Here is a 12,854-nt window from a genome sequence, read left to right on the forward strand (position 1 = left end):
TGAGTTTGGCCAAACTGCGAGAGGCAGTGAAGGATAGGCGTGCTCTGGTCCATGGGGTCACGAAGAGTCGGACACAAATGAACGACTGAACAACAACAACAACAAAATGTGGAGGACATTTCTTCTGGGAGCTAAGAAATGTTTTCTATAACAGCTGAAATCCCATGACCAGAACACCGGGCAGACTCAAACGTGTTATGAATAAATTGTGAGATGCAACATCATATTGAGTCGATTCAAAACTCATCATTTTCTCCGTATCTTGACTTCTCAATGAATCCCATCATTTAGGGGCAAGCAAATGCATGGGTATTTTTTTGGCAATGGGATTGGAACTCTGACCTCAGAATATTTGAAGTACTATTATCATAACTTTCCAGCAGTGCAGTGCCACATATGGTGACCTAACTGCCATAAATTTGGGTCATGATTTAGGGTATTTTCTTCATATACTGCCAAGCTTTTTGAGGCAAAGGGCACATTTGAAATTTTGAGAAAGCACGGTGAATACCAGTCACAAAATACCTGCCATGAGGGTGTCACATAACACAAAATTGGGGCTGTGCCATAACATAAAATACATAGCCAGAATCTTACATGCTTAAAGTGTGAGAGGAGGAGGCTTCCTGAATAGGGGCTTTCTGAACCTGAGAGGGTGTGCCAGTCCTCAACTTTGCCTGTGTGCAGGCAGAATACAGTGGAACCTCGGGTTACGTACCGTCCTCCTTACAAACACTTCAGGTAATGAGCTCCGCTAACCCAGAAGTAGATGCTCCTGGTTGCGAACTTTGCCCAGGGCTGCGAGTGGAGGTTGCGCGCTGGCGGCGAGGCAGCAGTGGGAGGCCCCATTAGCAAAAACACGCCTCGTGTTAAGAACAGTTTCGGGTTAAGAATGGACCTCCAGAACAAATTAAGTTCGTAACCGGAGGTGCCACTGTAGATGGTCAGAACTGATGGGGCAAGTTTCAGGTGGCTCAGAATGCTTGTTAAGGAAACTCAGAAAAGTGCTCTTTTGAAAAAGTGGGATGTTTGGATTTGGCATTAAGACTGAGGATTCAGATGAGCAAAATGAGCCTCTCCAATAATGTTTGTGAGGGCGTTTAGATTTATCCTTGTAGGAAGGGATTCCTTAATTAATTATTTTTTTTGGCAGTACGTCTTGACACAGCTGTCAACGTTTCCCTTTTCTTGCGAGGAATCCTATTCGGAATAAGGGAATTTCCCTTAAAAGGGGGGGGGGGAGTTGACAGCTATGCATCTTGATAAAGAAGGAGGGAAGGAAAACCAGCTTGCTCAGAGGCATTTTCCAACTCGTGACACCTGCTTGCACTCTCTGCGGGCAAAGCATTATAAAGCTTTCTGTTTCGGCTGCAAAAAATAATGAGGCATGATTTAAACTCCTAGTGCTTGAGAAAGCTCCAACTGCAGTGAAGTCATCTGTCCGGGTACAGGACACACACAAGGGTAGCAGAAACAGCAGTACTACTAAGGAAAGAATATATTTAGCCCTATATGCACAGCCCTGAGCTGTAAGAGAGGCACAGCCTCTGCCTGGGTGAAGGTAGGGTGAAACTGGAGGAAGTGCCAGAAGAGGACTAAAAAAAGAACCCTGTGATCCTTGGATGAAAGGCAGTATACAGATTAAATAAATAAAATAATAATAATAAATAAAACTTCAGATACATGTCTTTGCCTTGAGCAAATCATATGGATGCCACCAACATAATGGATGCCTCTGGAGTTAAAACATAAGAACCTATTATGCTCCACCACCGCAGCATGCAGTCATAGACCAGCAGACCGCTATTAAGGTCATCAAATACAAAACTAAGCATTTATTTTCATAAGCACTTTCCCAAACTTACCATTAGATGTGTAAACATTTTCTGAAGTTCTAAGAGGGTGGTCTTGTGCTTCATATCCTCGGAATACTTTTTAAAAAAGATGTGAGAGTGGGAAAAGGAATGTTATTTGGTGAAGTTTGTAGGTTATGAAAACAAACCCTTTTCTTAAATTTAAAGTTGGAGAAAACTGTAGGATTACAGCATTTCACAATGTAGCCGGATTAAAACCGTTCCAGAAAAGCTAGACTTCATTTATTCAGTTGTATTCATGAATTGGGAAATGAATTACTTATTTTAGGCTGGGGGAGGGCGGAGTTTATCTACTGACTTATTGCATCAATGTATGCATATTGATGGGAATTCTCTCTATCTCTTTCCACAAGATAATACACTGTCCTTCTGCAGTTGACCAATTTCAGAAAACAAACTCCCACTTCAACTTTGGCCTCTGACTTGGTTACACTGAGGTCAGCACCAACCCTACAGTGCTGGATTCTGATGAGTAGACGTTGAAAGGGGTAAATGTTACATTGAGCATATGAGCAAGTCATATCATTGGTCAATCTATGCCACTGCAGTCTATTCTGATTGGCAGCTACTCTTCAGGGTCTCAGGCAGGCAGGAGCCTTCCTGTTTGGCTGGGGGTTGGACTGGATGGCCCTTGTGGTCTCTTCCAACTCTATGATTCTAACACTGATACCCGAGATTCCTTTAACTAGGGCGACATTCTGCATGTATTTCACCACTGAGCAATATTGCTTAAGACTATTATTCACTGTTGCTAAATTAACTCTTTGCCTAATCACTACACCACCCCATCTACAGTGGAAAACTTGCTTCCTGCTGAACAAGGAAGGTCATACCTTTGCAGTGAAGATGGCTTGCCTGGCTTCTGGTATCATATACAGCTGCTGAATAGTTGATGCCAAGTAACACGTTGCTCCAAGGTTGGTTAGACCCACAAACCTGCACTCAGCTCTGACATCATCATGCGGCCAATAATCCCACTTGTAAGGTGCATGGGAAGCTGGAAGAAATGGCAATTTTATTTCTTAATCAGACTGTTATTTGAAACCCAGTATTATCTGTGACAAGTTAGAATGGCCACCAGTGAACTCTGATTGTCTCTTCTCCTAACCAAACTATGTTTGGGTTTATACAGTGGTACCTTGATTTTCGAACGTCTCGGAAGTCAAACGTTTCGGTTTACGAACGCCGAAAACCCAGAAGTAACTGCTTCGGTTTTCAAAGGCTTTTCAGAAATCGAATGTGCCATGTGGCTTCTGTATTGAGTTTTCCGTAAGTAACGGCTTCTGTTTTCGAACGTTTCAGGAGTCGAATGGTCTTCCAGAACAGATTATGTTAAAAAACCAAGTACCACTGCATTGTGAAAGCTGCCCAAGGCACCGCATTTCTGCATTGTGCAGAAATTCAGCACTCACACACCACTTCCGCACTGCCTCTGGAACCAGCTCCCCTCTTTAAAGTAGGAAATAAAAGATAACGTTCTGAAGGCAGCGTATGAAGGCTATACCTAGCTCGTTTCCTGGAAAGAAAAGGAGGGCAGTTCCACAGGCAGGTCTATCCTCTTCTGAAAAGCAAACAGCTCCAGTTTGTGTGGCATGACTATGAGCACTCTGCTTCTTTGCAACACTAATATGAACCTTTCAGTGCACGCAGCTATAAATGCCAGTAGGGATCAACTTGCTGGAGGGGTGAACCCAATGTTATATGCTGGCAACTACCCATCAGTGGAATACTGTGTACAGTTCCAGCCGCCACAACTTGAAAAAGATGTTGTTGTGTTGGAAAAGGCTCAGAAAAGGGCAAGCAAAATGGTGAAGGGGGTGCAGCAAGTCCCCTATGAAGACAGGTTGCAGTATTTGAGACTTTAGTCTGGAGGACAGAAGGTTATACGATTGTGCATGCCATGGAAAAAGTGGATAGAAACATGTTTCCCCCTGCTCTCTCGTCAACACTTGTGGACATCCAATGAATGGCCTAGGAACCTCGTACCTATGGGACCGCCTCTCCTGGTATGCTCCACAGAGGACCTTACAGTCCACAAATAATAACATTTTGGAGGTCCCAAGCCTCAAGGAGATTAGACTGGCCTCGATCAGGGCCAAGGCCTTTTCGGCTGTGGCCCCGACGTGGTGGAACGCTCTCTCACAAGAGACCAGGGCCCTGTGGGATTTAGCATATTTCCGCAGGGCCTGCAAGGTGGAGCTGTTCCGCCAGGCCTTTGGTCAGGGTTCAGTCTGACTCTCCCTCCCCTTTCATAAGAACTTGCATGAAAGTGGCCTCCCAATTTCTCTCACAGGCCCATATAAGTTCAGCACAAACAGTTGCGCCTGGTGAGCATTTAAGGTCCCAACCCTAATCTGCAGGTTGCCATCTGATTGGATTTTATTCTGATCCCGATTTGATTTTAGGATGTATTTGAACTGATTGTCTGATTTTATGTTAATGTGTTATACATTTGATGTTAGTTAAGCTGAATGTTGGGAAAATTCAGGACACATAAAAGTAAGTAGTTCTTCGTGTAGCACATTTAAACAATGGAACTTGCTCCCGTAGGAGACAACGATGGGTGCCAATTTAGATGGCTTTGAAAGACTAGACAAATTCACAGAGGACAAGGCTATCCATGGGTACTAGCCACAATGGCTATGCTCTGCCTCCATGGTCAGAGGCAGTAATGCTTCTGCAGGCAGTTGCTGGAAACTACAGGGGGGGGGGAGAGCTCTTGTGCTCTGGTCACACTTGAGGGTTTCCCCACAGGCATCTGGTTGGCCACTGCGAGAACAGGATGCTGGACCAGATGTACCGCTGGCCCGATCTTGCAGGCTCTTCTTGTGTTCAGATCCATTTACTGAGCCAAAAGAAGGCACTGAAATGAAAGCCAAATGGATGCTGGCACTGTTCTACTTTCGCTGATTAATACTGAACATGGAACCGGAGAACAAGCAAGAAACGCCAGCATTTTCTCAGTTTGGCCAGAAAATGGCAGCAGCGAAGATCTCTCCTTAAAAAGCAAAAGCAAACAGATTCTTGCTTGTCAAGGAAGGAAAGGCTTCTCGCAAGGGGTGAGCAAAAAGGGCACCTCATTTTTTCAATAAACATCCAAAAATTCTAAGGCAAGCAAAGACAATGAAAACACCCTGCTCATCCTCAAATGCTGAGAAACTAACAAAATATCCTTACACTGCATGTGCTGTGCCATAACCCAGTTGTGGAGCAGCCTGTAGTTCTCTACGGAACCTTTTACCATTTCTACCAACAGGTCATAAGCAGCAGCCCTTGAAGAATGAGACTTGCACTTCGGCTGTTGACGGTCTTTTAGGCTTGGCAGCAAGAACAGAAGATTGAAGATGTCTCTCAGGAACTCCTGCAATATGAGAGAAGTATAACAGCTAAGGTTATATTAATGGCAATTTTGTGTGGTGCTCTACAGAGAAAGTCAGGCATGCAGAAGTTTCATGAAATAAACTGGGCTTACGGTGAAAATTTCCCTTTAAAAAGCATAACTGTCTCTGGTTTGCGTCCAAGGTTCTGAACAAAATGTGGTGGGAGAGCAGGTCGAGTTCTTACCTGCCCTTCTCGGGAGAATTTAAAAGGCGGTTTGTGTTTGACAACGCTTGTTGCCAGGCGGAGCAGACCTGTAAGGCCATCATCTTCTATGTTGCCATCTTGATGGTCAAGGATTTCTCTGCTGTAAAATGCAAATTGAGTGTCTGTCAGCTAAAACAAATACTCTGCTACTGAAAATACGCCCAAAAGTGAACAAGCAAATTTAAAGCTTACCTTCGAATGCAATCTGCCAAATGTCTTGCTAAGGCATCTAAATCAAGCAATGTGGTCTAAAGAGAGAGAAAAATGTAGATGTAAATATAAATAAATTGGTGGAATATACTGGTTGGGTTATGCAATAAAAAGGTACTGTGTGCAATTTTAGTCTCACTCTTGTACAAAGAAAAGGATTTTCTCCTTTGAAAATAAAGTTATAGGGTAGTATTCAATTTTTTCATTTTTTTTGCTAAACTGCTTTGAGGGTTTTTTTCTCCCTACAATTAAGCAGTGTATAAATTTTATGAAATAAATAAATAAATCAGGTGCACCCATTTTCCTGGGCAAGCCTAGTGGAAATTCAGAAATTCTTCCTTTGACCAGCAGGCCTCCAAAACAGTATGACAAGCTTTTGAAATTCCTTTCATGCAACAGAGGTCTGCTGTCTGGCACAGGGAGCTGTTGTGTAAGAAAACCAAGCCTAAAGCTCTTTTGGACTGGAGAAACTAGTCATGCTGACGTTCGCCAAGCATTTTCTTAAGTAAGTGTTAGGTAAGCCTTTTTTTCCTCCGATACTTATCCAATTGGCTGTGCTCAAGCACTGATCAGCTCTGACAAACACAGTTGAATCCTGCTTGGTTGCAAACCAACAGTGGAGAGCCTTATCTGTCTTAAGCTGGCATGGATGAGAAGAAAAGTAGCAAGTTTTGTTTGTCTGAACTAAAAAGCCAAACTCACTGGCCTTGTGTGCGTTGTATATATAGACAGGTCCCATTCAGGCTCCTGAAGAAAGCCATTTTTGTCTGAATGTGCGTAGGAATGGGTCAACAGAACAGCTACAAGGATTGCATTTTTCAGTTCTTAAGGCTTCTTAACCCATCCTCCGAGTACAGTGGTACCTCGGGTTGCGGACACGATCCATTCCGGGGTGCCGTTTGCACCCCGGAAAGTGATATTGTGCTTCTGCGCATGTGTGACCTGCGCAGAACGCTTCTGTGCATGCGCAGACCACGCAGAACGGTTCTGTGCGTGCGACGGAACCCGGAAATAAACACTTCCAGGTTTGCCGCGTTCGTAACGCGAAAAAACGCAACCCGCAGCGGACGTAACCAGAGGTATGACTGTATAGTCAAACCTGCCTCAGTTTCTAAGGAGCAAGGTTGCAGGGAGCAATTGGTGGTGGGGGATTCTTTAATATAAAACCAACTGTACCTACCTGACTAGCATCTTTTACATGTATATTATCTATTAGTTTGCACAGCAACCAGAAATATTCCTTACAGCCAGACTGTAAGATAGGTTCTTCTTCATAATCTTCAATCTGAGGAAATAAAAAGTTTTTGCTTTGTTTTATCTATTTGGATCCAAAAAAACCCCACACTGAATATGATGAAAGGTCAAAACTAGATGGTGACTATTACTTGATCTATTGGTCTGGAATGCCAAAAGGTAAACAATTGAGAAATTGTTTTACTTTTACTAATACAAATCGGGAATCGGTGCTTACGTAAGCCATGCCAACAAAACAACCTTAGTTTTATAATTATGACCCATCTATTCTAGGGCTAATAACCGTAAAAAGTTTACAGCAGCATACACATAGCAGCATATAAGCAGAGGGGTGGAAGGGGAGGAGGGGCATGTCAAGCTGAAACTGACTGCATCCACACCTGACATTATAAACCTGGCAGTAACATCCACTGGCAGGATAGACAGTAACAGCATATGGGAAGGAAGGTAGAACAGAACTGATCTTACAGAGCTACGTGTAGGTCCACAAGTAAATGTTACAAATTGCGGAAAACCAGCAAGACATGCAGTCTTTTTAACTGCTGATCTAATCAAAATGCACAAACCATCGGGACTTGGGGGAAGTAGGCAGAGAAAAGATTGCTCTTGCTCTAGCAATTGCTGCTCCCCCCCTTAGGGAGGCTGGACTCAAAAATCTGAGAACTGTGGATCAATCTAATTGGGAGAAATGTGTTTTTATTTGCTACACAATGCAAATACCATACAAATGAAGCTGCTAGGTTTCTTGTTTGTTTGTTTGTTTGTTTGTTTGCTCGTGTTGTTGTTGTTTTACCTTGATAGGCTTTAACGCCTGAGCATCAGGAAGAAACTTGAGCAACGTTGAAGCAGCCAGTAGCAGAAAAGATCTGTTTATTGAGTCTCCCCCATCCAAACCTGACAGCGATAATTTATACAGGCCATTGCAGGACTCGTGACGAACTGCAGTCTGAAATGAAAAGAGAATGCCATAAATTGGAACCAATTCAAAGGAAAACATTTTTTTTAACCCTCTTTGCCTCTAGCATACTTATGGAAACTACCTTCAACATGTCTGTTAGTTGCTGGCATTCTGAAACTCGTCACTAGTGCTAGTTTTATAGATGAGGGAAAAACCCAAGGCTTCCAACCAAGTTCTGAGAGATAAAGAATCATGCTAACCTGATCCAAAACACCCACCCACTCCACTCACACATGAAAACAAAGCTCACCACAGTCAATCACAAATGAACAACCACACCCTAGACCAACCCCAACCTCTCTCACCACCAAAGGAACACAAGTGAACAGCAGAGAACCTGCACAAGTGACGCTGACACAAAACCCCACATATATATTAAGTAAAATAGAAACACCCCCACCCGACCCCACCCCCACTCACCTTTCCCCCCTCCACCTCTTTCCCCCCTTTCTTCCTAATGTCTCAACAAATGAAACTGATCTGTAAAAAATGTTACTTGGAAAAAAGAAACATTGCACATACTTCTGTAAACAAAGAAAATCTCCAATAAAAATACACTTAAAAAACAACTACAAAAAAGAAACATGCAAATGGAGCAATTTATACTGAAAATCAATTTGCAACCTTGGTTCTGAAAGCTGAAGAGAATGGCTACTTTATACGCTAGATGCACAATGAGGGCATTCAACAGGCTTAGGCGACAATCCTATACATACTAATCCCAGAGAAAGTTTTATTAAACTCAGCAGATTTCACTTCTGAGTTCTCCCCAACCAAGTCATAAGCAAAGTAGGCCCAATGAAATCAATGGACTTAAAGTTAGTCCAGTCAGTGGGTCAACTCTGAGCATGACTTACATGGCTACAACCCTTTGAGTGGATATGCCTAAGAATGTGTTGTTAATTAAGAAAGCAAATGAGATATATGAAGCTAAGACCTTTCAACTGAATTTGGCTCAAAGGTTTGTTAATTTAACTAGAATTATGTTTCCCCACCCCTTAGGCTTACCTCAGGAATGAGAAGGGTGAGTTTCTTTAGCCAGTCTTGTAAATTATCACTGTCTGCTAGGCTGGATTTCACCAAAGAGCAGCAGTGAGCCCAGCTCACTAAGAGCCACATTGAATAGTGAGTAACTAAAAAGGAAGAACCACATACAATCACCATACATCACACACATACAATGCCATTTCATTTATTTAAAGGCTAAGATCTACTCTCAATATATAAGAACAATCACAGCATCTTATTTCCGATATACTAAATCCAGATTAACACGCATTGCATAAGCTTTTATGGGTCAGCAAGATACAATTCTGCTTTTAACGAGGTGTGCTTGCCCATATATTCCTATTATTTATTTTCCAGAACACTAGCCTGCCAAAGGGAAAAATAAGAAAGGTGAAGTCCTCTGAAACAGAGCTCCTGTATACAATATTTGTCATGTGTCTCTGCCTGCCCTGGGTAGGAGGAGGCAACCCATCCTTGGGTGTTCTCATTGCACTATGCTGAGAATGAAGATTTTGCTTAGATGGTCAAGCATGGTAAAAGGGTAGGGCACAAAACCAAGAAAAAGAAAGAGGCATTAAGCTAATAGAAGGCCTGATAAGACATATGACACTTGCTAACTGCAAACACATGGACCAAAGCTTGGTGTGTATTTTCCCCTTTCTTCCAAGAAAGCCAGCTCCCAAAGTGATGAAACCCAAAAGTACAAACAAAAACCCTGAAGTGTGTTGTCACAGCTTTTGCCAATCCTTATACCACAGGAATACTAAGAACAGCTCCCTCGGCTATATATACAATCTTATTCATCACAGTAAATTGAAACTCAGCATGACACCTATGTTCACATCTGAGCTGCAAGGCTGGCCTTCACAAAAATGAGGTATTCGTGCCTTCTTGATGGAACTAGCCTAGGAGTTCTTTCCAAGCCTCTTTGGAGCCAATTGTTGTTTTCTCCTCCACAGAGCATAGAGAAAACATATAGCAGTAGCCCTTGTCAGGTCAGACAAACTATCAGGTGAACAAAGATGGCTCTGACACCCTACCATTCCTAGCTCACTATCCAAAGCGAGGGAAAGAAAAATGTTGTGGTCAGCTGCTTGTCCATGCAACATGAAAACACACACACACACCCACCCCTCAATTTTGCTGTTGCTTCAAAGCTGGAAGGTCTGGAACTGCAGAACACTCCAGACTAGCATGAAGTCACATGAACAACCCTGACACTAAACCAAGTGGGAGGAGCAGTCCACTCCTGGATAATCTCCATCTTTTAAATTTCCTAATGGTGCATAATGCTCTATTCTGTGAGCTTTGCTTTCAAATTAATTTCCCCCTTCCACTCCTTTCCATGTAGGTTAGAAACCAGAACTAAGTTTGCCTTGAGAAGTGACATGGCTTTTAGATTACAAGCCTGAGGGCAGTTACTGTATTACATACTGATTTTATAAGCTGTTCTGGGCTTCTTTTTAGGTTAAAGAGCAAAGGGGGGGAAATGTTTAAATAAAATAAACTGGAAAGTGCTCTGAACAGCAAAAATAAATACTTCAACACAGCAGCTTCACTGCTCAAGTCTAATAAATGCTCTCCATAGCAAAGGTTTGTTGGCCACCTCTACTGCATGGGGAAATCTTGTCTGAAATCCATTACTCATGATGACATGACATATACAATTAGCTACGAATCAGGAAAAAAGATTTTCAGGAACGAAGTTGTTAAGGGTTTAGTAACCTTCCTGTCTTCATTTATTCACTAACCTTCATGTCTTGACCTATGATCAGCTTGAGCTTTCAATACCCTGTATAGGAAGAAAATCAAGTCAATAAGATCTTGGTACAAAACTCTCGGTTTTTTTTTTTTTAAGCCTTCCGCAGAAACAAAGCAATGAAAAGTGATGTTTCATTTCACTCCTCAAAATATTACTCATTTGTTGTCAGTGGATTACCAAAATATTAAAATACAGTTTAATATGGAGGGTTTTGTGCTCTGCTCCTATTTTCCCCCCAGGATGCTTTGTGCAATGAGACTAACAGAGAACAAACAAAAATGCGGAATTTTTCATAACTATACAAATCCAGGAACTAACTTAAATGCCATAGTTACAGGTAGGTAGCCGTGTTGGTCTGCCATAGTCAAAACAAAATAATAATAAAAATTTCCTTCCAGCAGCACCTTAGAGACTAGTTGGTCTCTAAGGTGCTAGTGGAAGGAATTTTTTTTATTTTTTATTTTGTTTTAAATGCCGTAGTATTTCTAACATTAAATGAGGGGGAAGGGGGCATAATCCAAGGGCAAAGCAGAGAGGTCACACTGTGTGGCACCTTGCGGCAAGTTAGGAACGGCTGCTGGGAACAGACCTGATTTAGGCCCCCTGAGATACTCAGAAATACTCATGACAGGCAGATTCCTAACTTGGTGTGGGCTGTAACTCCCTTGAGGTCAGCTTACTTCTCTGTGGAGAAATATATTTAGCATGTCTGAAAAATTGCAGACCTGCTGCATCCTGTGCCAGCAATGAGGGCTGTGGGAACTGTCAGGACTCACACCAACAAGGATCAAGGCAAATAGAAAAGCCAAACCAAGTGTCTTCAGCAACCAGAATGATGCCAAACACCAATGCAGAATGGTGGCTAATTGGGCAGCTCTGGGCTAACCTAACAACCTTCTTTCAATCTCTCAAGGCCTCTGGGCCATAATCGGGTCTTCTTTGGCCAGCCTTTGGGCACCAAGTAACAACCAAGGGAGCATGTGCAGTTGCTCACTTTTCCTTCAGCTCTTGAGGGCTGGTTTGCAGCTCAAGTTTGCAAAATACTGAACTAAAAAGACGCTTTAAAGAGAACCTAAATAGCTTCGTCTATTTGTAACTTCATAATCCTTTCTGAAACTGGGAAATCAGTATGACGCTTTAATGCAAATATGTATACTATAAATCTTACCAAAGATATTAAAAAAAGGTTATTGTACCTAGGCGCCAGGTTGTCATATGTATAGGCAACACACATAAGTCGCTGTATCAAACTGGTTCCCTGGACAAGTACAAGAAATACCTTTAAAAAATTGAAGCGAAAAGAAAACAGTTAATGCAACTGCTGTCTTAAAATGTAACATATTTGTTATGCTTAGTTTAAATCAAATCAGAAAAATAAATGTGCTGGCTCTATGTACTGGAGTGATAAGCAAGATACCCTGAACTTCAGCCAGCCATCCAAGTACATTCAAATTTCCTATGTCTTAAGAAAGTGTTTTCTACTCTGACTGGCAGTTGGATAGCCATCACATGCCGCATTGCCCTTTTTTGTTGGTTGGTTTATTTATTTACAGGAGATGCTAGGGATCTTTTGCACGCAAAGAGTGGGAGAAACCATAGTATTTGGACTGCTGGGTAGTGACAAGGAAGGAAAATGTTTTGCGGGGAGGGATTTTAGACTGCATTGAAGTACTAACAAAAATCACTCTCTTTTATTCTCTAGGTATGCAGTCTACAAACAAGTGGACTCTGCCTGTATGCCTGTGTCTGCATGCACACAATGTCTTTCTTAAGTCTTGGGAATGGAAGCCACATAGCTGAAGAATCCAAGACTGAAAGAACCAGTATGCATCGGGATAAGCCAAGTTAAAAAAAGTTTATGTTGAAATTCCTTGAAGATGCACTGTTCATTTCTCACCTCTGTCAAGCGAGGTATATGCAGGCCCTTTGTGTGGTCTCCCGTAGTCTTGCGTGATTTCCCTGGCCAAGTTCTTTTCCTGTGGCTCTCTGCTACTCCAGACCAGGCAAAGACATCGTGATAAGCCAAATCCAGATCAGAAGGATCTACTGCAAACTGGCATATCAACTTCAGCAAGCACGCAAGGCAGTCCAGTAGCCACTGCAAATAAGAAAAGCTTGGATTAGCTTGGCTTTCCTTTGCAATTTGTTCAGCAAACAGCAGGACATTTTAAAAGCAATGCTATAGGAACACTGTAGAAATTCC

The 12,854-nt window shown here is 42.3% G+C and overlaps 1 protein-coding gene across 2 annotated transcripts in view; it reads right to left on the reverse strand.

The window, feature by feature from the left end:
- USP34 (ubiquitin specific peptidase 34) overlaps positions 1 to 12,854 on the reverse strand; it is a 103,747-nt gene that overhangs the window by 30,893 nt on the left and 60,000 nt on the right. For both annotated transcript variants that reach the window (XM_033145143.1, XM_033145144.1), the window contains 11 exons: positions 12,549 to 12,749; positions 11,848 to 11,930; positions 10,641 to 10,681; positions 8,890 to 9,014; positions 7,717 to 7,869; positions 6,850 to 6,954; positions 5,652 to 5,707; positions 5,439 to 5,559; positions 5,052 to 5,235; positions 2,708 to 2,871; positions 1,866 to 1,931 (listed from right to left, as the gene is read on the reverse strand). In XM_033145143.1, the coding sequence (XP_033001034.1) occupies positions 1,866 to 1,931; positions 2,708 to 2,871; positions 5,052 to 5,235; positions 5,439 to 5,559; positions 5,652 to 5,707; positions 6,850 to 6,954; positions 7,717 to 7,869; positions 8,890 to 9,014; positions 10,641 to 10,681; positions 11,848 to 11,930; positions 12,549 to 12,749 (1,299 nt within the window). The remainder of the gene's footprint in view (positions 1 to 1,865; positions 1,932 to 2,707; positions 2,872 to 5,051; positions 5,236 to 5,438; positions 5,560 to 5,651; positions 5,708 to 6,849; positions 6,955 to 7,716; positions 7,870 to 8,889; positions 9,015 to 10,640; positions 10,682 to 11,847; positions 11,931 to 12,548; positions 12,750 to 12,854) is intronic.

The sequence above is a fragment of the Lacerta agilis genome, chromosome 3 (genome assembly GCF_009819535.1).
Source record: "Lacerta agilis isolate rLacAgi1 chromosome 3, rLacAgi1.pri, whole genome shotgun sequence".
NCBI classification, from domain to species: Eukaryota; Metazoa; Chordata; class Lepidosauria; order Squamata; family Lacertidae; genus Lacerta; species Lacerta agilis.